General features: G+C 46.8%; 1 protein-coding gene across 1 annotated transcript; it reads right to left on the bottom strand.

The window, feature by feature from the left end:
- Nucleotides 1–242: 242 nt before the first annotated feature.
- On the bottom strand, nucleotides 243–27,559 carry UBE2G1 (ubiquitin conjugating enzyme E2 G1). The gene is made up of 6 exons (XM_069874373.1): nucleotides 27,067–27,559; nucleotides 11,611–11,713; nucleotides 8,478–8,575; nucleotides 7,253–7,431; nucleotides 3,985–4,108; nucleotides 243–1,429 (listed from the first exon to the last, which is right to left on the bottom strand). Exons 1-5 carry the CDS (start codon nucleotides 27,557–27,559, stop codon nucleotides 4,022–4,024), a joined length of 960 nt encoding a protein of 319 aa, XP_069730474.1. The 3' UTR covers nucleotides 243–1,429; nucleotides 3,985–4,021.

The raw sequence follows: 27,559 nt of genomic DNA, 5'->3' as shown, positions 1-27,559 counted from the left end.
CTTGGAAAACTCTTGTTATCAGCTACTCCGGGATCAGTATTTGCTCACTGGAGGGCCAAGGATGGTTACAATGGGAAGAAAGGTGTGTATTGTGTTTGCTTTTTAATTACTTCAAGATTAAATCCAGTGTCACGTTCAATAAATGTTTGCTGATGTGATGTTGCTGAAGATGTCTGGGAAAGCTGTGCTCCAGCTGCAGTTGCCCTTCCTCTGCAGATACTCAAGACAGCCAGTTTGACACATTATTATTGGAAAAAATTATATTTTGGAAGAACTCACTACAGAAGGTGACAGAATTCCAAAAATCAAATTACATGAAAATATACATCGCCATTTTCTTTGTACATTAGGTGAGGAAAACTCTGAAGTAAGAAGGCAAAGAATATGAAGGGCCACAGAAGAGAAAAAAGGGAAAAGGAGGGAAACTAGTTTTGATACCAAACTCAGAAGTCAGTCATCTGAAAGCCTACAGCTGTGCATGCTTGAACTCAACCTTGAGAAGAAACAGAGCCTCCCCGCACACACCCCGTCCCACAAACAGGCAGTGAAAAAGGCAAAAAACCAAAAATTACCCATAAAAAGCAGCTCAAGCCTATCTTGGACTAACTTAGTCACCTGAACTCCCACACAAAAGCGCTCAAGTCCCTTGGAAGTTAAAAACGCAGCAGGCTGCTCAGGGGTACTCCATGGCCAGTTTTATTGCTATACCCAATTCAAGAAGTATGTGCAATTGGGTTTAAAAAAGGGAGAGGAGGGGAAGCACCTTTGAGACTACAAAGGTCATCATAAAAGCAGACACGAGTAATTGATAGCAAATTCTTTCAGGGTTTAATTAGGAAAATCTGAAGTTCTGATGGGGGAAATAAAAGGGAACACATGTCCAAAAACAAAAAAAAAAAAGATACTAAACTTTAATAAGCAAGAAATTTTAATTAAGCCTCAGTGGGTCAAAGGAAAATTAAAGTGGGGAGAGGAAAAAAAACCCAAACAACTTTATCCTAATCGGTTTTAGTTTGACATGCTTCACAAGTTGTTGTTGTTTTTAAACTGATAGGAAACAATGAATAGGGAGAGAAAAACCTGCTAAAATCTTTAGAATTTACACAATTCTATTCCTACCTACAGACAGCATTATTTGGTACAATGTGTATTTGTGGATGTACATGAACAGTATATATATTATCCGGATCATGTTGTGCTATGTACACATCTTTACAATTCTTCCTGAAGGTTAAAGCAGTTCATTAGATTTCAAAATGCGTAATCATCTTGTGTTGGCACTTGTTAGGCTCTTGTCAGCATTGATAACTGGCATGTTTTATTGCAGCCCAGTTCCAGCCAGTGTTTGCCAACTTGTAACAACAGAAGTCCAGCAATAGGTGGGTAGAGTGCAGGAAAAAAAACAGTGCCATGTTTCTCAATTGAAGACCTACAAAGAAATCACAATTATTAAAATAAACCCCCTCATCATCCTCAGTTATCTTAATGATAGAATGATAGGGGTTGGAAGGGACCTTCAAGATCACCGGGTCCAGCCCCGCTGCCACGGGCAGGGACACCTCCCACGGGATCAGGTTGCTCCAAGCCCCATCCAACCTGGCTCTGAAGATCTCCAGGCATGGGACTTCTACGTACTTTAGGCAACCTGGGCCAGAGTCTCGCCACCCTCAGCAGAAAAGACTTCTTGCATAGAGCTTGTCTGAATCTCCCCTCTTTCCATTTAAAACTGTTGCCCCTTTTCCTGCCACTTCAGGTCCTGGTGTCTGTCATTGGTGAAGAGATTAAACCATACTGGGCCCAGTATAGACCCCTGAGGGACACTACTCAGCACTGGTTTCCATGAAGCCAGGGACTCTGAACTGTGTTGTGAACCATTTCTCTTTCCAAACAGATGTTAAATAGTTAAGATGTTAAACATGTTAAACATGATGTTTAACATCATTTATGATGTTAAACAGCATTTCCAGCTCAAGGAAGACAATCATTACTTGTTCAAAGAGCTTTACATACCTCTAAACAGAAGATGCATAAATCCAAAACCATCACTTGAGAAAGACTTGAGTTAGCTCAGCATCCTGTGTATCCACACTCAACTATTGACTTTCAGGCTCCTCTGTGTTGCTTCTCAAAGTGCACAGTGTGTAACCGTTCAATTACTCACACACAGGGCTAAACGCGTGTGGATGGATTGATTTATCATTGAAACTTCCGTGCATCACTCGCTGCGGATGATGGACGCTGCTTCAGCAGCAGAGCGCGGTACAAACGGCACAGCAGTGCTTCCTTAAGCAATAACCCCACAGCTACAAGGCAGGTTTGAAACCAGCTACAGGGCCCCTTCTCAGCCCATTCACTGCCCATCACATACTTAGGAGGAGTTACCAAGACTGAGAAAAGCTCTCCCCTTCCAAAAAATCAACACAGCCAATTACTTCAATATTTGTCATGAGCATTGTTCCACTATGGCCAAGTTTAACATGGCAACAGAGCGAGGTCAGCTAAGGACACGCTGGAGCGTTACTCAGTTACTCCCTTTCTCTAAGGCAGAAAAACTGTCAGCTGCATTAACAATCCTTAACTCTTTTTACAGGCAGTTCTGCAAGACATTCAGTTCCTTTATTCAGTCTCGTGATCAATATTAAGCATATTCATGCTTTTTCTATGCTGGAGAAATTTCCCTTCAATCAAAGCATTTCTGGCACAGATGGAGCCTTCCCCCGTTCCCAACCCCTGCAGTTCTTCCTGAAGTGTAAGAAAGGAAGCATCTCCTGTACAACACGGGTGAAGAAAAACTAACTAGCAGGTTAGTAATGTTTAGTAAGCTGTTCTAGTTGTTCAGAGAGTGCAGCCCCTTTAAACTACACACAGAGCCATATTTCTAACCCAGTTTTGTACGCTGATGCTAGCTAGTACATACGGGTTTGGGCTCCTCCAGCCAAACGGGTCAGAGCACTTTATTTGCCAAACCAACCATTAAGAAAGGGCAGCTTCGACATGAAGCTCTCTTTGGCTTTGAAAAGCAGGAGTAGGAAATTATTAGCTAGTCGAGGAAGTTTTTCTTTGGCACACCAAGATTAAAGTGACCAAAGGCCAGGTATTTAAGGGCCATATTTTAATACAGAGCTTTCTACAATAGCTTATTGTGTTAAAAGAAACCACTCCACTAAAATGGGATTGTTCAAATTAAGATTAAGCATCTTGAGTCAGAAGCTCATTTCTAATAGGATGGCGTAAGGTCTAAATATCATGTCAGCCACTCTCGGGTCAAGACTTGTCCAGGCTTTCAGACAGGATGCAGTTAACTCTCCAAGCAGAACATAGCTGTTTTTCTGGAGCTATTCCGAAGCCTTCCCCAGTAAAACACTCTCGAGCTGCTGATGATCACCTTTCTCATTATTATTGAGGGGCAATAACTCAGTCCCTTCTGATGCACTAGTAGGCTTCCTACTAAAATTCCCATAGGTAACTGAAGTGATCCTTTCCAAGTGTTTCTCAACAACCCCACCAAAGTCTTACTTCAAACCTACACACGACACGGCACCAACACCTTTAATTTCAACGACACACACATATATATGAACTTGAGATCGCAAGACAGGATGCTTTTAAGATTCAAGCAGGTGTTCTTCACAGTAATGAAGATGAAAGAATGATTGTTCCTTTCTCTCACAACTCAAGCAACCCCTAAGCACTGTTAATGAAGCAGGACGAACACCAAGAAAGAGAATTTCAACTGAACAGCATAAATGCACAAGTACTACAGAAATGCCCCAATCTTGGCAAGAGGAGCTGTTACTGCACTTGAAAGTTCTTTCAGTCTTTACTCTCACCTCCAGGCAAAGAACCACTGAGAGCATGCAGCTGAGAAGAAAGGGTGGATGGGCTGGTGGGGGTTGCGCTTTTGAGGAGAACACACACTACTTCAACACTTCGGCAGGAAATCCTCAGCTCAGGTAACAAACTTGTCTGTAGAAGGATACTTACCCTGAAAAAAGTGAAGCTACTAGCTGCTGAATAAGTGTCACTCAAAAGCAGTTTCTTGGCTTTTTCTTACACAGCGGGCAACTTTTCTTTTAAATTCTCCATTTCTGTCTTCTCTCCATTCTTTCTGTAATTGAACAGACAGCTTTCAGACGTCAGTCCTACAACTCCAGACACGACCTATGAAGATCCTTGGCAGTTTTGGACATTACCCATCTAGTCAACACCTAAACTTGCTTACAGTCAGATTCTTGGCAGTTTTGGACGTTATCCATCTAGTCAACACCTAAACTTGCTCACAATCACTGAGCTTGGCACTGTAAAACTGCAGAATTCAGGACTTCTGAAGGCTTGCTCTGGGTTTCTTTGCATGCTGCTTGCAAGACAGTGAGGACAAAGCCTTTCCCCACTTTGATTTTAGGTATTCTCCAAGACTGACCTGGTGACTGCCAATATTTCACAATGTCTAGGCCAAAGTCAATTTACTGCAGCCCGCTAAGCAGTAGAAAATTCAGACTGCAGACCACAAGCTGTTGTTATGGGTTACAGAAAACGTCTTTAACCACAGTGCTGAACAAAGGTCCGCAGCTAATGTGGAGCCAGGAGTTACTCTGCAATTTTTAGGACAGTTTTGACTTCTTCTCAACCTTGCCAGGATGCTCCAGGATAGAAATACAGAAGTAACAGTGTTCAGAAGAAGCACTGAAGCGTCCTTAGAAAGGAAACATCCCAGTCAGGTATGGCCGCAATGACCCATGAGGAAGAGCTTAACGAACACCCCTCACCTACGGGGATGCTCTCTGTGACAGGTACCTGATTTCAGAACTGCACAGACAAGGAACAAAGACAAAGATGAGCAGGAAGATAGGCAAGAGGCAAGTCTGAACCCAGAGACGTGCACATCATTGCATCACCAACCCCACTGGAAAAAACACAGTCAGTTCCAAGTTTTCTGTGCCAGCCTCCTGACCAGCTCAGACGAAAGCACAGGAACATTGAACCCTGTGACCAAGGCTGACGTGTTGCACTGGCAAGGAAGCGGTGGGAAAATATAAGCAATATTCTTATTGCAGGGGTGGGGAAAGCATTAAAAACCCAACCCCACACTGTTTTTACCTGAAGCAGCCTAGCACACACCACCTTTTCACCCCTTACTTGGGGAGAAGGTTGTAGCACATCTGAGCAAGAGAAAATGAGGATAACCCATATAGCCTAACATTCACCACATCCAAGCGCACGAAGCCCATCAGCATATTGGAAAGCCCAACATGTCCTATCTTTCCAGTAAATGCACAAATAAGGCTACTAATTAATTTGTTCTTTCATTTTTTTGTTTTTCAGCAATTTATAGAGCAAGCATTTGGTTCCTTGGATAAGGACACAGGACAGCTTACACAAGATGGCTTGAGGCCAAGAAAATCATCAAATTTGTGCCTTCCTCACTTCAGATTCATAGTTTTTTATTTCTGCCTTTTCTATTTGTAGTTCTGTGAAGCAAGCGCTCAGAATTGAATAGCAAGCTAAGTTTCCAATTTTACAGCAATATCCCCACAACTCATAATTTAGGTCATGAACTGTTCTACTTACTTTTCACAATACCTACTCAGGCTCCTGCCTCTCATTTTAATCCCACTCCAAGAGACAACACTCCAACATGCATATTTCATTTTTTTCCAGGAAGCAGACTCCTCTCCTGCTCCTGTAATGCTGTGACCTGCAACACTTTATTTTCTAGACTCCTTTAAAACTAGAAATCAATGAAAGCAGACAAAGCTTCTTTTGGTAACTGCCAAATATTGCTGCTGCACTGAACTTGTACTACTTTGTAAACCAAAGAGAAGACATCTCGATAGCAGCTCAGAATAAAGCACATGAGCTGATTCTTCATCACACTGATGACTATGTTCAGGCTAAAACAAACAGGATGCAATCCACAGTCCTGCTGGGGATGCTAAGCTGCTCAAGCAGCACATTAAGTTTAAAAGTTACTTGCAATATGTAATCACACAGAAAAATTCTTGGTGGCATCCAAAGTTACATCAGTGATGCCTCAGTAATGCCTTCAATGCTGGGTTTGGATTTAATTTTCTGTTCTTTCAAGCTGCGCTAGAAATGCTGCATTTCCTTAGACAATTTTCAACCTTTACTCTAAGGTTTAGATAACAAATTCACAGCTTTCTATCCAGCATCTCTCACTGAGGCCAAAAAAACCAAACAACAAAACAGCTCCTGAAGTGGCTGGCAGAGAGCGAGGCCCACTACAGAGAAATTAAACCTCATGAGATGCTAGGAAGGCAACAGGCACAGCTAACGTATAAACTTTCTCCAGCACTGGCTACATTCAACATACATGAGCCTGTAAGGTGAGGAATTCTAGCTGTGCTTTCTGCATTTCATTAATAACTCGCTCCTTCCAGTGCTCACAGGTTTGCCAGCAGAAAACGTCCCTGTGTCCTGGGTGTTTATTTCCACTGGTAACGTGATACAAGAAGGGGAAGTCTGACACTCAGAAGTATGTTACATGAGTGCATTCTTCACTACAACATTTGTTTCTCTTCCCACCAAGCTTGTTCCACATGAGACTATTCCCACAATGATATTTCAGCAGAGCTCAACCACCTCTGGAAATACTGACAGCACAGCAGATCAAGGGCTTCAGGAAACTCAATTTCCACCCACTTTGGGAAGGTACAGCTGGTGTGACAGAGCAGGTTAATAAGCTTCTGGAACACTTCGCATCTTCTGATTACCATCTCCCTTTTCCTCAGTACCCCAGGTCAGAAGACCTAGAACTTCTCTGTGGTGAGAGGATAACACCACATTGGGAACCCAAGAAGGTTCTAGAATATGTTAATTTCTTCAGCTAAACCTCATGGCTGTGGTAACTGCTCTGTGCACACGGTCAGAGGACTTTACAGCCAGCTGCTTTGAATTTTTTAAGACTAAAGGAGCTGGAGTTAATGGATTAAGTACCTTTGCGCCCGAGTTATTTACTATAAATAAAGGCATTATTGCATAGGAGAAATTAAACCACTGCCTATGAAGTTTGACAGCATCTTTCCCTTGTGATCTGTAAGGCATTTCCCAGGTCTAACCAGTAATTCTGTTCTACGTGACTGCTTTCCCCAACAAGCACGCAGCCTCAGCCTGCGATACGAAAGGTTCTCACAAATGTTGCTGTACTGTTTTCAAACTAGAAGCAAAACCTCCATTGCAAGTTTAGGTTTTTACACTGAAGACAACTGGCAGACCAAGAAAAAAAAAATCTTACTGCTGCATCGACGTTAGCAGGAGAATCGCCGTTGGGATCTGCCAGCATAGAAATAACACTAATCATTATAGTCTCCACTGTGTGAATGGGAAGCCAGCGTTCCTCAGGTTTTTCATAGCCATATTTGTCTTCTCCAGGCTCATGAAGAATCGAAATGCAGACATCACCATTCTTGTCAACTACAAAACAGAACAAAGCATATTTCAGTAGTGAACAACATGCTGGCATTTCTTCAGGGGAGTCAGGGAACTGTTAATCTTCACTCCAGCTCGTCTGAAAACACGCTGGTGAAGATGCTTTACAAAAAAAGGAAAGTAATTAACTCTTACAGAACTCAGTCTGTAATACACAGGGCCTGGTGGAAGTTTTATTCTGCTTGGACCTCTGGCAGAGAGGGCACATGGGGAGGAAGAACTTAATTTTAATATCATGTCACAATTTCAAGACTATTTAGATAGGCTTCCACTAAAGCTTTGTGTGTTGGGTTCAGCAAACAAGACAGTGACTCCTTTTTCCACGGCAACAGCATCAGCTGGGTATTACAGCAACATCCTGGAATACCATTGAAGCTGCTGGAATTAGAAACTGCCTGACAAGTACTCTGATATTTCCAGAGTTGAATCCGACACAGCATCAAAACAGCCTGTCCCTTATGCTGGGAGCACTGGGTCTCCTCCCCAGGTTTCAGCATCTACAATTTGAGCCATAACTTCAGCAACTGAAGAGTATTCCTCCTTCCCAGTAAAACCTTCCCATCTGTGTCCAGCAGTCTGTAAATAAACAAAACATTAGGAGCTGTCGTCTTTGGAAGGACTCAAAGATGCTGTTATTTCTTTCCACTGGAGAAGGACAACCTTGGGCCTTTGATATTGAACTGCCAAGTTAGCAATACAATGATGAAATATCTGGAAATACAAGAGGCAGCTGGAGCAGTTAAGTTTCTCTTCAGACCAGAATTTTGCACTTAGGGGAAAAAACAAAACTCCCTGACCAGTTCCCAAGAATTCAAAAAGCTCCTTTCAGTAGCTTCTGAGAACAGTTTAGGAACAGTCTCTCAGAGCAGCACTATTAAAAACTCTGCCCTGGTTATTACTTCTTTATGAAGTGAAAATGGCAAAGGAAATGCAGTTTCATATTTCTAACATGAAGAGAAATGGATCCATTTGTCTTCAGCACATTTTAGTTCTTAATTGAAAAAAGAAATTGAAGCTTTGACATTTCTTACCGTTTGGATGCCAGATTTCTGTGATGAATTTCATTTTTGGCGGCCTCAGTGGGTAGTCTTTTGGAAAAGTAAGATGAGCCTTGAAAACACCACCTTCACTGGGGAATCAAAAATATCTTAGTAGAGTTTCTTGTAAGCTTAAGCTGAAGATTGGAACTCGGTGAGGTATCAAAAGCTCTACGCTCACCCCTCACACAGCTTAACATCATGTTAGTAATTAACAGCACCGTCATTTCCATATGCAATGCAAAGTGTTTCTAGGGTGAGAAGATCCCTTCACGCGATACTGCCAGTTCCCCAACACAACCTTTTTTAGAATTACAATGATGTTCCAGAGGGGAAAAAAACGACATACAATCAAAAAACTGCCAAGGAATTCACCATCTGGAATTACAACTCCCATTTTTCCTCCCAGTACATTTATTAACAGTAAAAAAGGATCCTTCCATTAACTCCCCTTCTCAAGTACCGCCCAGGAGATAACCTGTTTATTTCCCTCCTTTAGACACATCAGTCCTAATTCCTTGGGCTCAGTCTGCAGCAGCAACCCTCAGTGAAGCTACAGAAAGCTTTATAGTTATGTCTACAGCTTTACTTTGTAAGGAAACCCCCAATAATGCCCCTTCAATGCTAAACTAGAAGGACTCGGACATGACACTGCAGAGCTCTGCATTGTAGCTATTTACTAAGCTGGAAAACAATAAACAAGAAACATCCAGCTTTTATGTGGAGTTACAGGCCCCTGTTTAACGAAGGTAACAATTTGTTGGTTGGTTGTTTTAAATAATGAAGTTTCAATACCCAGGGATTGTCTCTTCAAAGAGCAGGAAGGCCTGTATTTGCTGGGAAGCCTCCCCGATGGAACCTCTCGTTAATGCGAGCACTGTGACACTTGCTCCCTTGCTGTCATTTCTTGTAGTTGATGTTTGTAATGAAATTTGAAATTCCAAAGGCAGCAATTACAAAAACTGGGACATAACCTCCCAAGAAGGTGGCACGAGACATGCAGTGTGACGAGCCGCCCCTCAGCAGCCACGCAGCCCGAAACTGGTGGAGAAAAGGCAAAGCTGTTCAGTGCAATGTTTTTTTCCTGGTATCCGTAAAGGAATACGAGCCAGTATCCAAAGGCCACAGGCTACTGAGACAATAACAGCTTTTACCACCACCAGAAATGTGTAATTCTATTAAGTGTCTCCAAAAGAAAAAACAACCTCAACCCCAAAACACACCACATCGAAGTGACTTGGCTCTTCAAATAAAGCAGCTGGGGGGATCTGAACCCACAGCATTCATTTCCCACAAGTTTCAGAAAAGACAGGCAGTTCCCAAAGAATCCTTGATCCTGGGAGGGGTAAGAATTCCAGAAATATTGGCTATTTTAAGGCTATTTTAACATCCAAAGCAGAGTTAGATCACATTAGTTGATAGCCCCAAACCAGCTAAACCCTTTCTTTCAAAGTGAAAAGGTTCTCCCTTCCTTTCTTTAAGCAGCAGATCCTGAAGCTGCTGGGCTGCACACATACCTGGCTGCCCCTCATAAACTACGTGTAAACACAGCTCCTGAGTTGAATACACATTAGAAACCTGTTAATGAGGTACAGCTGTCAATTAAGGGAGAGTAGTGCTATTTTTAGCAACATTCCCATACAGAAGTCTTTGCTAGTAGAGCCATGCGCCAAGTCTTAAGTCTTTTCAGATAAACTCAGAACAAATAAAGCAGACCAGGAATGAGACTAAAGACTGAAAATTTGGAGACACCTGGCTAAGTTGAACAATTATGTTCTACCATCATCATGGAACAGACCAGGAAGGACTCACTACCCTAAAACACAGCAACTAAGACTGGAGCAGAGGAGAGCTGCTTATCTAAAAGCCTCATAAGAAGCTCAGTACCTCAGTGAAGTGGGGGAAAACGTTATTGCGGTTTTTAACATGTAAGAGGAGGTTCAATTAGAAGCAGTGTTTCTTTACTGACAGCATTTATAAAACTGTCACAAGAATATAATGGAGCCACAAGACTGTTCAGAAGAGGCCAACAGAAGACTTGAGAATCACAATGCAGGGCGCGTGAGGAGAAGCAAAGCAATTCCATTACTGCACCAAAGTACTTATCCAGAGGTCTGCAGACAGAGGTGTACAACAACTTCATGTTGGAACTAAAACTGACCCCAAGTTACAGTCACCAGGCCTGTAGTATCGGTAATTTACCAATGGAACAGCTTAATGGAGGAGAACAAAGTTCAGATTCAAAAGCTACACCTTAAACTGACCTCTTCTGCCCACAGAACCTTCTCCCACGAGCTGGAATAGATGATCACATATAATCTCTATGAGACAGAGAAATCCTTCTCTCAATTACCCAGAGCTTTGAGTTTAGGGTTTTTGGTGGGGTTTTTCTGTTGAGGTTTTTTTTTGGTTTGGTGGGGTTTTTTTAAGAAAAACCAAACCCCGCTGCATGTGCAGAGCGCTTCAGGCATAGAGCAATGCAAAACCACAGCAAACTTGCACCCCAGGAAGAGGAGTTGCTGTATGAACTGCACAGTTTTGTGTTCAAATATCAATTAAAGAATGCAACCCTTCAGATAAAGATATCAGCTTTTTGAAGCCCACTGTGCAAAGTTTGCCAACAATTCATATTTGATCAAAAATGAAGTACTCTAGGGCACACTAGGAAGTTTTCCCCTCTCAAACCGACAGGACTTGGGACCATTCTATGGTCTGCTGCAGCTTCCCCAGCTACATCCCTCCAGAATTATTTTCCTACCAGTCACCAGCATGGAGTTGCAATGGTTTAAAATTGCAGTCAGCTAAAACAGAGCCTTTCAGCAGCGACAGAAATAGTGGGTTACATCGCCTTACTTCAAAGCATAAGAAAACAGAAGCTGCCTCTAAGCACAGCCTATTCTTTCTCATTTCTACACAAGCACAAAGGGATCGGTGTTGCATTTTCTCAGGGGAGCAAAGCAGTTCGGAACTATATAGCAAACGCAGCTATTCACAGGCATTTTACTAGCAACAGAACAGCATCATCTAACTTAATATGAAGGTTTAGGTTAACTTCTACTCACTTAGATCAAACTAGAACTAGTAAATGCAAGTTCACTTAAGTTTCTGTATAGGTATCAGTACTTACTATAGTGTATCTGGAGGACCAATAATAAGGACTTCCCATCGATAAAGATCATTGTCATCTATTAAGCCCGCTGAAAAGCCTTCCACTGGATTTTTGTTGAGCTCTGTGTAGGGAAAAGAATTTAAGAATGACTTCAGGTGTCTGATACGCATTCACTGTTTTTGCTCATGCCTCTATACGTGACCAAAAACCCCCACAACTTCCAGTGATTTGGCACCTCCGGCTGGACTCACAGCCTGGACAAGCATCCTCAGCTCCCTGTCACACTGGACAGCACGCTGCCAGAGCCACAGTCAGATTCTAAAGCTAACTACACCATGAGAAGGGCCAAAATACCTCAGAACTGTGGGACACACTCTCCTAAACCAGGTATCAGTGTGCACGCAAGTGTGTGCAAGTCAGAAAACAGATCTACTGAGAAAGCCATCCCGCATTAGAAAAACCCCAAGGAGCCAGCATAAAATGAAATCTATCTTAAACTCTAGAAAATCTCAACAGAGAAGCAGTCATACTATGTTTTAACTTGAAACCAACATCCTACTTCACTTATTTTTTTTCACAACCTGAAAACATTTGAGACCTGTGCCAAGTGCATTCTGGAGATGATTTACAACATTCTGAACTGGAAGAGAGCAAAGCAGATAAGCTGTTAGGCTGTTTAGGTTTTGGGGGTTTTTATTTTTCCTTTTGTTTCAGTTTTATCCACTAGCGATAACAACTTGGGATTCCGAGTTTCTAGACTACTTCATGTGGTTGCTGCGAGATAGAAGGCTTATCTGGAAACAGCTCTGCAGTCAGACCTAAACACAGACTCCACCGAGTTTTGCTTCCAGCCTGCTCCAGTAAAAGCCTAAGATTTGGGAATAACCACCTCCAATGAGTTCTGCCCAAAATGTCTCAAACCGATAGCTTCAAGTGAGCACTAACTTAAATGCTGCATCGATGCCAAACTGAAATTCTGGATCCAGCACTTCCAACAGTAGATACAAAGTCCTGATATTTGGGGCAGGGGAGGGGGAGAAACATTATTCCTTCAGCTGGGAGTACTTTCCAGGTTAAATTAGGGATTTTTTTGTTTGTTTTACAATTACAACTGCACTTATTTAACATCTTGTCATAAATTAAACAGCCTTCATTGTTACGCTCCACAGGACAGACATTCTACACACTCCCTCCTTGCACACCCAACAGCTGTTGATTTGTAGGCATTACAGATTTAAGTCCAGAGCTCTTTACAACACCTTCAGGTACACACAGAACTTCGAGTGAGAACCTCCCACCTTTATGGAGAAAAGGCCACCATTAATTCAAACTGATTTGCCCATCAGCTTGCAGCCACTGTTTGCCAGTTCAGAACTTAACTACTTAAACCACAGTTACAAAAAAAACAAGAAGAATCAGTTCAAGCCCTGCAAGAAGATTCCAAGTCCGCAAGGAGAAAAAGTGCTCAGCTCACATGAAGGACCAAGGTCCTAAGGAGTTAGATAGCAGGAATAATGACTTTGGTCATCGGCAATTCAGAGTTAAAATTATTGCAGAGATGACTCAATCCTAAAATCCCACTAACTGCCTTGGAAGGGCTGCTCAGCAGGGTTCAGTCAGAGGAGATCAACCATTCGCTCTCCAAGTTGTAAGACAAAGACTTGGGTATCAAACCAAAGCAGGTTTTCTCAAGACAACGCCTGAAACGAAAGGTACCATCACAGGCTATTGAACCAAGATGCAGGCTGCAAAACCAAGAAATGTAGCATGGCCACACCTACGCCAAGCAGAGAGGCTTCCACCCTCTGGCATCTGTGGAACTTTGTGGGAACAGCTGCCTGGGCCGAGAAACAGCCCTATGGAATTGTAGGGGAAAGGGGCAGAGACCAGACATGGGTCTCATTAAATGGGGACTTCAGCAGTCCCTTACTGCCTTCCTAACAGCACCAGCTCCACTGCATCAGTAACTGAATAGAAACTACTTTTTCATGCAGGATTTTATATAAAAATTGTCTATGGCTTGTGCAAAAAAGACACCTCTGTTCAGGACACTTCAGTCATCCTTTGGGATTACATTAGATTGCAATATAGAATATCCAGCGTGACAACCACTGCAGTCAACAGAAAGAGCGCAAATATTAGATTTGAGTATCCCACCCTAAGACTTTCCAACCCAAACTTAAGCTTTCAAAACACAAGATCCCTTCTGTATTTCCACAGGGAGAAAACTGTTTATGCCAAGCTCTGTGCAAACTGCTCTAACTCAAGCCATTCACAGTTCGCTTCCTTATTGTTCACCAGTTATCACGTCTCTGTGATTAAGACTGTAAACCAGTCTGCCAGAAGCTCAGACTGAAGAATTCAGCGTGCTTCTCTCTAAACACGCCACATTATTTTCAATCCAACATACACATTTTCTTCACTATTTCCATTTCTCATGACATCTGAATAACTCCAAATAACTTCATTTTTCATCATTGAGTCCTCTGAAATGTTTTTCACGTACTTGTGCCCGCTGAAAGAGCTCTCGCACTCTGAATCACAGCTAGGACCCTGCAGCTCTACTGCAGAAGATCTTGTGAGAAGGAATAAGACGGCTGGATACCAGCTCTGGGAATGCAGGAACTCCATTCAGCGCATCAAGGGGACAACCACTGAAACTGTCCAGTTACAGCAGTCGTGGAAATCTGCTTAGGGGATGTTGGATAAAGCAAATTACGATGTTACTTCTTTTAATCGAGGTAGTATTAGTCTCTGCTTGTAAAAGGTTCCCATTTTCCTTCCATGGTAGCAATACTGAAGCGTAGTTCCAACAGCTACTGCTTCTACAAGTACTTTGTGGTACAACATCTCCACTAACGTACACAGAATCACCACAGACGAGTTAAAATGAGCTTCTCCATCCAGATTATTTACGCTAAACTGAGCGCCAACCAATGGCTGGTTAGGAGACATAAAAGGAAACCTCAGGACAGTTTTGCATTGAGAGATGACAAACATCATCCTTGGGTGCTACAGCTAAGAGCTGCTATTCGTTACAGCTCACAAAATGAAGCCTAGGGTCTGTTTGGGTTTGGTTTCCCCCTGGATATCGTGGATGCTGTACATTGGAAGAGTTAACTCACAGTACCGCCTGCCTCTTCGAGAGTCGAGGCTCGCACAGCAGTGCAATCCATGCACTGAAATCCCGATGAGCAGCGATGCCCCTCTGGCGAGGACAGAGCGCACACACAGTGCTCAGCGCCACGGCTGCCGCCAGCACGGCCTCGGGTGACGCTGACACTGCCCCAGCGCCAGGCACCTGCTCCCGGCCACTGCCATTCCCTGCCAACCACCAATTAACTCTCTCCAGCCCGGATGGCTTCCCTACAAGAGCACACAGATGGTGAGTAGCCTTCAAAGCAAAGGACTCGATCCCCTCCTCAGCCAGGGAGACGGAACGAGCCCGCCGTGCAGGTCCTCTGCGACACCCTGTGAAAGAGCCTACAAGTCCTGGAAAAGCAGAAAAGTCAGACGCTAATGAAGAACTGAATCCCTCCACACTACATTTTTCAACACTCAAGTTTACCTTTGAGATTTTACATTCAGCTAAAAAGATCCTGTACTTCTTAAACATAAATGAGTATATTAACACATTTCTGTCATGTTCGTGCCTAAATAAGTACCATTTATTGCTATGATATATTACAGGCTGTGGTTTACTATTTCTGCCAATATTTTCTGCATTTCTGACAGCTTAATAGACATTTTTCTTCCCAGGGAAAAAACAGTCCTTGCATTCACTGCAGAAGCCATTTCAGGTAGAGCCCCGCGCAGCTCTGGCCGCAGCCAAGAGCCAAAGCAGCGCAAACCCGGCCAGCGGCCAAGCTGCCACACACGGGGGAAAGAATCCTGGGGCTGCTCAGAAATCTGACATTCAGGCCCTTGAATCCCAGCCCTGACTCAATACCTGATCCGAGAGAGGAGGAAAACTACCAGCCCATAATCCAACAGAGTTGTTGAAATCCAGAACAACCTTGAACGTCCAATGCCCAGCCTCCCACATCACCTGCCAACACAACACTGTGCTCCTTCACAGGATTAGCTCTTGCTAAAGCAGAACGAAGACACCGTTGCCTTCAACTTGAGCCAACACGGTACTATAAGCTGTGCTTCCCGTTTCAGTGTTTAGCTGACACCCAGCTACTGATGTTCCCACACTCACTAAAACTGCCTTTCTATGAGCCAAGAGACTTTCACCAATCCAGAAGCAAAACGGCATCAACAGAAATGACTAAGCAGAAACAGCCCCATGGCTACACGTCGCAGCTATGTACGGCATCTCAACTTTTCAGCCTGACGTTTCAGCCACTGCATATGAACACACCAGAGTATTTTAAGCTACGTAACAGCACAAAGTTTTCAAAAACCTAGGCTTCTATGTTATTTTTCATAGCAGCCTCTTCAGTGAGTTACACAGAGGTCGAGCTCTGTGCAGCCAGTGGATTGAGTCCAGCATGAGAACGAAGACCGGACAGCCCAAGTCCTAGATAAGGCTTCAGGAAAAATCATCCAGCTGACTTGCACACAGTTCCCAAGCCACATCAGACGTTTACATTTGCTGTACATTAGGCTTGTTTTTTCTTGGTGTCTTTTTGCGAGTTTCAGCGCTAGTCCAGGAGCTTTTGAAAACCCTGCAGATTGGAAATCCTCCTCCTAGGCTCCTCCTCACCTCAAGCCATGACTTCCGTAGAGCTGTATTACTTAACCGAGGTCAGTTCTGATTTCCAAGACTTTCCTTTCTGCCTGCACACCCAGCTGTAAATCTCTGAATCCAGGAGATTAGGGCTGAGATAAAGTAACACCATCTTCTTGCAAAGATGTATTCCCAGAGCTCTCCATACTATCTAGTTTCATCATGTTCTGTCTTGCTCCACAAGCTCATCCAAAAAAGTTCAGACAAAACAGAGCACGATACACATGCACACTCTTGGCATCTGCTTTGGCAGTGACAAATAAGACAGCAATTAAGACACAAGTTTTGGTCTCAGAAGGATGTTGTAGTTATTTTGAAGTGAGATTGAAGCAGAAAAGACAAACCTGTCTTAAGAAGAGATTTACCAAACAAGTCAGCAGCAGATTTGACTCTCTAGATCAGCTCTAGATTTGACTCTTCATTTCAACCTGGCAACTAACTTCCAGGGTTCCATGCATCACCCCTTGCTGATAAGGGCAGCACCACACATTTCTATAAACCTAATCCTCCTCTCGCTTCAGACAGTTGGTAGGGAGGGCTGTACAGTGAGCATGAGCAGACGAGTTGCTCACAGAAATCCCCTCAGTGCAGCGCTACACAGCTTCGTGCACTGCTGCATTGACACGCTGCGCTGCCGGCTCCGCAGCTGTGCCCGTAGAGCCTTGCAAGGGTTTGCACAGCAGAGCACGTTTGGGAAGGACAGAGAGCAAGGCTGGGGATTTCTTGTCCGATTTTTCGCATTACTCCCAGTCAACTCCCTATTCAAAAGGGCAGCAGCACTAGCCCAAATGTAGAGGCAGAAACTCAGACAACTGCTGCTGTGGGTCAGTGGGTGAAGGTTATAGAAACCAAAGAAACTTGACGAGATAGGGACTGGAGCCCTTTTACTAGTAAGGGGTCATGTTATTCAAAGCATAAGCTAAGAACTGAGTTTTTGTCATGTATGTTCTGCTACTCCATGTTTGCCTGAGTTGTAGCATGCCTGAAGACAGAAAACTGAAAGTTTAAGTTAGCTGCTTAGTTGAAAACTGACTTTAAACTCGCTAATCAGAAGCTTGCAGTCTTCAGTAGTGTCCTACAGTCCCTGAAGTCCACTGAGGTGGCCACTGATAAGACACTCTCAATGCTCCTTCAGACATTGATTCAAACTTAGAGGTCTCAAAGCCAGCCCTCTCATGCGGTCTCAATCAGACCACAGATACCCAGCTACCAATACAACCTGGCAACCCAGTTTACTCAGCCCATGATCTGTTCCCATGCACCATTTTACAGGCACAAGCAGGGCTGACCAATTCTGAGACATTTCTTTCTGTAGCCTTCATAGGCAGAAACCTTGTGCAACACACCCTCAAACCAGTCCTTTTGAAACACAGCATACGCAGAAAGCCAGCGTCTTTCCCCCTCCCTTGATGTGTTTTGCCATTAAGCAAAACGTCTTCAGCTCAGCAACTGAAGTAACCACACAGCGCAGCGAGCCTGCTAAGCCCACAAGTCTCTTCTCGCAAGATGAAGCTGGTGCTTGAGTTACTTTCCTGTCCAATTCAGCTCCCACAGAACACTGGAAATACAAAACATACTAATGAAGACCATCAAATTCCATAGTATTGTTTACAATTTTGAACTATTTATGCTTGCAGAATTAAGATTCTCAGCAGTAAGCTTAGAACATATGTTCAAATCAACATCAATTGCGTATCTGCAGTAGAAATTGAGATAAACTGTCTACTGGAGAGCCCTCTTCGCTAAGACTGCCTGCAGCATGCTGTGTATCCCGCTAGACTGGAATCCAGCAGAGTTCCATCACCCAGGTTAAAATGGAGGTTGAACAGGTCTGATAAAAAAAAATCCTAGTAAGCGTTGAATTTTGAGGGCAAGAAGAAGGACAGTCAAAAGGATTGTCCAATGTTTCCACTCCTAACAGGCAGATGTGTATCACACAGGTACGTGCATCCACCTGTGCTGGAGGCAGCGCTCAACAGATCTTAGCAGGTCCATCACCCTCGGCAGTACCTACTGCCAGTCATGTTGATGTAGTTTAGCATGGACAGCAGGAAAAAATAACATTTTAACAGCTGTTTGCAAATTACCAGCAGACTAAAGCTGCAAAACAATTCCATCCCAGTATCTTCTGAGCAGTCACACGGACATCAGCCATGGAACAGCTCTGCTGGATAGAGCCAAGAGCCCTAGGCTGCACGTGGTTTACATACAAGAACAGAACAGTTCTAGGAAATCCACTAGGTGCCATGGGGAGACGTTAACATCTGAGGAGTTCAGCAGAAGCTTTCTTCAACCTGTTCATAAGTTGTTGTGCAAGTCAAGGGCACCTCTCCAGCTTGTTTTCTCCCTTGCTTTTAATATGAATAACAGGTTTGCATATCCTAATTCCAGCTACGCTGTCATTCAGAATTGTTAAGACATTTTTCCAAGCACTCCTGACAGCATCTTTTAGATCAGCACTAGGTGAGAGCCAGCTAAAAACCAGCCAGCTTAGCCTACTGGGTGTTGTGATGACTGCACAGAAATACGTTTTCCTTAACTAACAATTCACACGGAGAAAGTCTGCAGGTGAAAGCATTTACTATTACTCTAAACCCATACAAGCCTGCTAACATTCATGGCCAGGAGAGTGGTTATTTTTATGGAACACTATTTCAATCAGATTGCTGTACTTCAGTGTTCTGATGAGACTTCGATATCTGATCTCTGTTCCTGCTGATGTGCCTTGGACCCGAGAGTATGAAGGAGAAGCAAATATGCACATTTACACATGCAGGGCTGCCTAGAGTTCAGACCTACCACATTCCGTAAGTGAAAGACCTTGCTGAGCCCAATCTGCTGACAGATACCTACACACCACGGAGGGCTGAGGCACAGAGCAGGTGCAGCGTGGTGATAGCACAGGCCCGCATGTGAAGCGCTACACGGATTCTGTTCCCATGCGCTGGGACAAAAAGCAGCCAGGGCGAGTTTCAAGAGCCACGTGCCCTCTCCCTCACCCGAGGCACCTGCTCTCCTCTCCCCAGGCACCCAACTCTGCACACTCGATTTAGCGTTCGGTTAGTTCACGCTTTCAGAACAGCAGGCACCTTTCAGTTCCACTTTATTAGAACCCACCCTCTACAATGGAAAGAAAACGCTGTTTTACATCAAACCGGAGGCTGCATTAAACAGACGAAGAAAAATTAGCAGAATGCTTATCTGAGGCACACAAGCTTTACCTACAAAGTTCGTTTATCTTCAAAATGTCTAGAATAGGGCTTTGGGGGAACCAAAATACAACCTGTATCAACCCCAGAAGTGACCAAGGAATCCCATCTTAGCTGGATACATGTGTACTGTTCCAAGCCCTTGTGGCATTAAAAATTTAAAATCAAAGAGATACAGAAGAGTCAAGGCAGAATCAGTTGTAATTACAACATGTGATTTGATTCGAAGACTATCCACTCTACTTGATTTATCCCAGATCAGTTTCTCATAAATGAAAGAAGGAAGTTTATAGCAAATCAACAACTCCTTTAGGTTCACAGTTCTGCAGCAGATAACGCCAACGCTTAAGTTGGAGTCACTATCAATCACACAGAGCAAGATGTTTTAGTGAGATTTGGGCAATTTAACATCTTCAAAGAAAGATCTAATCAATAAAGCAGGGATTTCTAATGAAAGTATTTTCTCAGTAGGTAGTAATTTTGCTCCTTATCTCACAGGATCCCCAGCAGCATTTTCCCATTCCACTGTTCCCTAATAGAACAGAAAGAAACCACTTTACTGCCACATCCAGATATGTCCATACTTTGGTGCAATTCACAGTGCCTTGTTTGGGGAGAGCAGAGAAGGAAAGAACTCATCGTTTACGGTAAGCTCGTTTTTTTCCCTGGAGGATTAGTAAGCCGACCCAGCCAGAGCCAGCAAGCTGTGACTGTAGCTGCCCCATCAAGGAAAAAGCTTACAAAGCAGGTTGTTACTGCTTCATCCTGTCCAAGCAACTGGTTGAGCCATCGAGAATGTGAGCAAACCTCACATTCCAGAACTGCCAGCACCTCTGAATTTTTGCTCTTGTGCCTGCTGTCAGAAATACTCTTTTCTTTGAAGAGGCAGAATTCGGCTTATTTCTGCAAGACAAACATCTGACAAACTAACAGGCACAGCTAGTAAAGCTTGCGACGAGTAACATCCATTATGTTATTTGCAGCACAACAGAAATCCAGGCTGCCAGTACTGCTCAGCCTCCAGTCACTGTCACAAGGACAAGGCGTGTGTTTTAGCAATGATATTATCAATAAAGTCAGCGTGAACAAGGCAGCTTTGATGATTCCATCAATGCATCCTTACAAGAAACAGGATTCTCTTATCTGCTCTAACGGGGTCCTATCCTGCAAGAGTGCTAAGGTGCGTGGTACATGCATGCTGCATCTGAGCATCCCCAAGAGCATCAGAGCAATGAAAATCAATGGTTATCTACAAATATGAAAGAGTCCTTTTAAAAACATACACAGAGGGGGTTTATAACTTCGGTATCACTTAAGATGTGAAGTTTGACACGTGCAGGATCTTAAGAGTCTTGACTATTCAGAATAACACAGAATATTACTGACCACACAGACCTCTCCAGTGAAGCCAAGGCAGACCAACACCAACCTAGCACTTCAGATCAGTACCACTCGAATGATTATCTGGGAGACAAACCTACTGTCAACCAGTAAAAGAGCCAGTACTCAACTGTAAACAAAGGCTTCTCACACCACCAGGCACCCAAGCGACAGGCCCTCTCAGCTTCCATCTATAAAGTGATCACAATTCCAGAATTACCTCAGAATTTAGTACTCAAATATTTTAAAAGTAAACCCTATGTAACTACCAGAAATCCAGCTAGCTCAACAGCACAGTGCAAGATTTTTCCACAGGAGGAAGCAAAAATTGTTGCACTGTCACATTTAGTATTTAATACAGTTTTCCAACTTGTTAATTTTTAATTAGACATTTTTGCTTTGAAATAGGAGCTCAATACGCTTTAAACAGAAACAATGCCATGTTTCTCATGTTTGAGAAAAATGCGTGGGTTTTTCTGTATATTTACTGAATACTTACAACACAGCACAACGTTGTCCAACAAGGGCACGGTTATTCCTCTGTTTTCAGCGATCCATGTTTATGTTAAAGAGGACTCGCACTTCTGGTTCCACTGTGCACTGCTGTACCTGCATCCTCCCTACACCACCGTGCTGGATGAACTAGACAAGTCTGCCTACTCTAACAAGTCTCTGTCAGCAAGGATTTGGCAGAAAGATGAAATAAAAGCATTCAGAGAAATGCCTCAGTCTGCAAAACCCTGGGGCCTGACAGCTCTGGAGACTGGAAGAGTAGCTTCGCACTCTGGGTTATCTCCTGCCTCCTTTAAAGGGCACAAAGTTTCAGGGCTGCACAGAAAGCACGGTTTGTCCTCCCTCGGGGGTGAACTCTGCCAATCCAGTGCTAAACCAACCTACAGACCTGCTGTTGGCTTTTCTGGAAGTTCAGCAGCACTCCATCCTTTTTGCAGTTTTTACTGCACCTTATCCATCAGAGGAGAAGAGACAGGTCATAGCTGCTGCTTCACACTACTTCTGATCCACAACAAAATGCCGTTCTCCTTCAAAGGAAAGAATGTCTCTAAGAACAAATACACGTACTGAATTTTTAAAAGGTTTCCAGAAGTTGCTAGAGCTGACAATTAAAACTGTGAAGCTAAATGGCTGTTTCTTCACAGACATCCACAGAGGAGAATCTCCCTTCAGCTCAAGCTGTAACTGGATATGGAAGCCAGAGTTCCCCATTCGGTAGTTTCTTTAAACACTTAAAGAAAACAAAGGAAAACTACCCAAAGTTCTGACTATTTTGATTCAAACTATTCTTGTGCCTAAACAGAGGCAAGCACATGTCACTATGAAAACAGCTGCTATACAGATTCCTGGTGACATAGCTCAGTATTTCATTAGCAAAGTGCTGTGAAGCTACTTCATATTTGGGGGATGGAGACACCAAACAAAAAAAAAAACACAACCCACATCTGACTTGAAGTTCTATTTCGTGGCTGTCATTGAATATCCCCTCTTAGAGCACTATCTGCGCCCAGAACATGCCACTTTAGTTGACAAGCGTGTCGTTCACATGGTGCTGCGGTACCAGCGAGCTGCTCAAGTTACCACAGAGGCCAGCCTGCTCCAGGAAACACAGCAATCTCTCTCCATAAACTTAGTGGAGCAACCTGGGATTACATTGCCAAGTTTCCTCCTGTTTCAATAAGACCCTTGGTTTTAAGTCTCACTGACAACCCAGAAGACTTAGCAGTTGACCTTCACTGTAACAAAGTCCTCAGGAATCAAACCACTTGCTGAAGTGCTAACCCATTTTCCCCAAGAACCAAAGCATGGAAGACAAAACAGGTAACTCTTCCCAGAACTACCCTTCTACATTCCTTTCTCCTCCGGTCTTTGTTTTTTCCACTTGGCACTGAAGAGCTATCCAGGGTCACATCAACTAAGGAAACTCTCTCTTCCTCAAGCAGGAGTTCAGATTCCTGCTTCAACCACCCCGCACTTGTAGATGTCTTGCTCCCAGGCCAACAGCTCCAAATTCAGCTCTCCTGTCCTTGAGTCACGCTAACCTGACAAATGAGTGATCCAGAGCAATTTGAACCAGATCAATTCACATCCTTCACATCCACTGCCCGTTCGCTGTGCTCCAAAACCCAACCGCTAGGTACAACCCAGTGACTCACCACGCTCAATAAAAGGCAAAGGCTGCAGGGAGCAGGATGACCAAAGTATCGGACCCGGCACAGGAAAGAAAACCACAGCGCTGATTTTTGTTTTGAGGGAAAGCAGGCAGCGTGGGTGTAAACAAAAGGGACGCATTGGGGCAGCTCAGACTTGGGAGAAGACAGTCAGGAGTAGGGGAGGAAGATCAGGCATCGTGAACTCAGTCTGCGTGGCGACTTCAAGCAGCCTGCCACCAGAAAAAACACTGTCGGTCGACTTTCAGCTCAGTCCAGGTGTTGCTTAGGTTGTCACACAGGGAAGAAACTTTTCTTTCTCAAGTCAGTTGCTCCAGATGGGACTTCAAGAGTTCAAGACTCTTCAGTACCCACCACACACTCACAACCACTTTTAATACAGCTTCAATTCTTTTTAATAAATACAAAAGGACACCAAAGGCACTAACATTACTTAAAACATAAAAACCCCACAAAAGACTTGCATGTTACGTGCAAATGGTTGCAGCACTTGACTCATCACAGTTGAATCAGTATCTATAATGGAGCAACTGGAAACGCTTACCAGTTTCTACCACTACAGGTGAAGCCTTCAGAAAAGAGCAAGCAGAGAGGTGAACAGAAGTTAACCCCCCTAAACCTAGCAGTCTACAAGTCTGCTTGCATATCCAACCAGCCCACACTTACAGAAGGTCTTAAGACCTCACAAGACAAGTAAAAAAACCCTATACAGCAGAAGCCAAAAGCTAATGCTCATTATCAAGAGGCTTCAGCTAAATGACACTCTTTCATGGAGCACAATTAGTCAGTGAAAAGAGAAATTCCAGGCAGCCAAAGAATTATATTAGGTTACCAAACACTCATTTTTATCAAGGTAGAGAGCAACTGTTCTATACTGTTGCTTCCCTAGAGGGACCATTTATAGGAAAGAGCAGCTCTGCATCAAATGCAGTCGGGAGGAGCTGCTGCAGTGAGCCTGTACCTGGTGTTCTCAGCATAACCGAACATGCCGACACCTCACTGGATGTCAGTAACATCCTCAATGCCCTGCTAACCACTAAGAGAAGCATGTTCACCTTTGGGAGTGCATTATGGTGAGATTTAATGCGATTTTGGTGCTCTCATTTTTAAAGAATGCTACCTTAAAAGGGTAAAAAAATCCTATACCAAGAGTTAACTATGCTGAAGTTTCATACACTTATCATCAACTCAACCCAGAAGACCACGCTGGAGACACACCACACAACATCCAGCTCTACCTGGTTATGCAACTTCACCTCCTTACCCTCACAACACCCATTTCCACCCTTACTTCCAAAGACATCACTGCAGTCTCAGACTGAAATCCTGCTCTGGGGGTCCCTGTGCTCCTGAGTGCCCCCAACCCTTTGCACAGCTGTTTTGGCAGACCCTGGCCAGCGTGGGATTGAGGTGAACCTACTGCTCTCCTTTTCTAGGATACAGCAATTTTTACTTAAGGCACAAAGAGGCAACAGGATTTGTGCAAGGCACCAAGTAGAACCATGTGCTGCAGAGGGGGTTGAGGAGAGCGGGGTTGGTGGGTACTGCAGGGAGGGAGCCTGGGGGGCGATGGGACAGCGGGGACAGTGAGTTGGGAGCCTGGGGGTGGGGATGGTGACAGTGGGGACAGCGGAGTGGGAGCAGAGAGGGGAGTTGCAGGGCATGAGTCTGGAGTGGGGTACAGCAGGGTGGGAGTCGCGAGGGGAGCAGCCGGGTGTGAGCCAGGGGTGGGGGACAGCAGGGTGGGAGCTTGGGGTGAGGGTTACAGACAAGCGGGGTGGGACCCTGAGGGGACAATGCGGGGGGAACAGCGGGGATGCAGCCGGAGGGAGGTGAACACAGCAGGGTGGGAAGATGGACAGTGGGGGGGAGCCTGGGGGACAGTGGGGGGGACAGTGGGGTGGGAGCCTAGGGGACAGCGAGGGGGACAGCAGAATGGGGGGACAGTGGAGTGGGAGCCTGGGGAGCAGGACAACGGCGTGGGAGTCGAGAGGGGGACAGCAGGGTGTGAGCCTTGGAGGGGACGACAAGGGCAGTGGGGTAGGGGAAGCTGGGGGGCACACCGGGGAGAGAGGACAGCAGGGTGGGAGCCTGGGGAGTGGGACAGCGGCGTGGGAATCGAGAGGGGAGCAGCAGGGTGTGAGGCGGGGGGACAAGGGCAGTGGGGTGGGGGGAGCCGGAGTGGGGGAAGCTGGGGAGGGGGGGACACCGGGGTGGGGAACATAGCAGGGTGTGAGCCGTGGGGGGGGGACACGGACGAGAGGGGGGTGACAGCGGGGGGGCCGCGCTGCTCCCGGCGGCACATGGAGCGCATTGTGCCCCCGCGCATGCGCGCCCCGCGGCGGCCCAGGCCGGGCCCGGGGACAAAGGGAGGGGCGGGGGCCCCGCTCTCCCTCCCCAGCACCCGGGGGTCGTTTTGAACGCCCCCTCCCGCAGCCCTTCCAGCTCCTCCTCCCCAGCCCGCAGCTTCCCCCGCATCCTCGCTCTCCCTCCCCAAGACCCGGGTCGCGTCCCGTTCCCCCCGCCCCCCCCCGGGTCCCGTCCCCGCACCCCCGCTCTCCCTGCCCAGCGCCGGGGAGCTTCGTGTCACTTGTGCGGTGTCCCAGCTCCCCCGCCTCGGCCTCCCCGGGACATGGGGACCGGGAGACGGGATAGGGGAAGCGGGGGTGGGGGGGGAAGGTGACCCGCAGCCCTTCCTATCCCCCGCAACCCAGCCCCCAGCTCCCCCTCCCTGGGAACCGCGGGACAGGAAGGGCTGGGATGGGGGGAACTGCGAGGGAAACGACCCCCAGCCTTTCCCGTCGCCCCCCAGCCCGGAGCCCAGCTCCCCCTCCCCGCTACCGGGGGGCGGCTTTACCCCCTCGGGCCCTTCCAGCCCGCAGCTCCTCCGGTCCCGCCCCCACCCCCAGCACTGGGGGTCGCGTGTGTCGCCCCCTCCCCTCGGCCCCCCCGGCCCTGCCCCGGCAACAAAGCGGGCAGCGGCGCCCCGGGGCGAGGGGGGCAGCGGGACGGGGGCGCCTCGGGTCTCCCTCCTCGCACGGCGGGGGAAGGGGAGATTACACCCCACCCCCTCGCCTTACCGGCCCCCCGCTCCCCTCCCCCCGGCAGCGATCGCTTCCCCCTCCCCCGCTCGGCCTAGATCCCTCGGCTCCGGCTGGGCAGCAGAGCTGGGGGGGCCTCTAATCTCTCCTTCTCTCTCCGCAGCCGCTGTCCCCCCCACCCCCCTCTCGCGGACCCCTCGTTGCCCCTCCCGCTACCCCCCCCCCCTTACAGCCGCTGCCCCCCCCATTCCCCTCTTCCTCGCAGCCCCAGCGCCCACTGCCCCCCCTCCCGTTACTCCCCCTCCCCGCAGCCCCCTCCTCCAGCTGCCTCCCCTTCTACCCCCCTCCATGCTGCCCCCATTCTCCCCCCCAGCAGCTGCTGACCCCCATTCTCCGTCACAGCAGCCGCTGCCCCCTCATTCTCTCCCCTTCTCCCTCACAGCAGCCGCTGCCCCCCCATTCTCCCTCACAGCAGCCGCTGCCCCCCCATTCTCTCCCCCTTTTCCCTCACAGCAGCCGCTGCCCCCCCATTCTCTCCCCCTTTTCCCTCATAGCAGCCGCTGCCCCCCCATTCTCTCCCCCTTTTCCCTCATAGCAGCCGCTGCCCCCCCATTCCCTCCCCTTCTTCCTCACAGCAGCCGCTGCCCCCCATTCTCTCCCCCTTCTCCCTCACAGCAGCCGTTACCCCCCCATTCTCTCCCTCTTCTCCTCCCCAGCAGCCGCTGCCCCCCCATTCTCTCCCCTTCTCCCTCACAGCAGCCGCTGCCCCCCATTCTCTCCCCTTCTCCCTCACAGCAGCCGTTACCCCCCCATTCTCTCCCTCTTCTCCTCCCCAGCAGCCGCTGCCCCCCCATTCTCTCCCCCCACTCTCTCCCCCATCCCCGCAGCCGCTGCCCCCGCTCCTCACCCCGACCGCCCCCCGGTACCTGCGAGTTGCCTCCGCAGCAGCAAGGCGGACTGGAGCTCCGTCATTCTCCCCCCGTTCTCTCCCCGGGGAGGGAGTCCCGGGGACGGCGCGGCTGCTGGCGCTGCGAGCGGGGCCCGAAGCGGCGGCGAGTGGCGCTCACGACCCGGCCGGAGGCTCTGGCTCGGCGCCGGCCGCCGCCACAGCACGCAGGGTCCCTGGCAGGGGCGCGCGGCCGTGGCTCCGAGCCGCCCTCCGCCGCCGCCTCCTCCTCCTCCCCTCGCCAGGAATGTCGCTGCGCTCGGGGCCGCCGCGCGCACGCGCAACGGACGCCGGCACTTCCGCGCCGCCATCTTGAGAGGGGAGACGGAGCGCGGGGAGGCGGCGCTCGCGCCTTCCGCCGCCATCTTGGGAAGGGACGGAGCGCGGGGAGGCGGGGGAAGCGCTCTTCGCGTCGCCACCTTGGGAAGGGAAAGAGCGCGGGGAGGCGGGGGGAGAGCGCCTCGCGCCGCCAT

Source organism: Phaenicophaeus curvirostris, chromosome 21 (genome assembly GCF_032191515.1).
Source record: "Phaenicophaeus curvirostris isolate KB17595 chromosome 21, BPBGC_Pcur_1.0, whole genome shotgun sequence".
NCBI classification, from domain to species: Eukaryota; Metazoa; Chordata; class Aves; order Cuculiformes; family Cuculidae; genus Phaenicophaeus; species Phaenicophaeus curvirostris.
The sequence above is the reverse complement of the archived record's forward strand: the minus strand, read 5'-3'. Positions and strand labels throughout refer to the sequence as shown.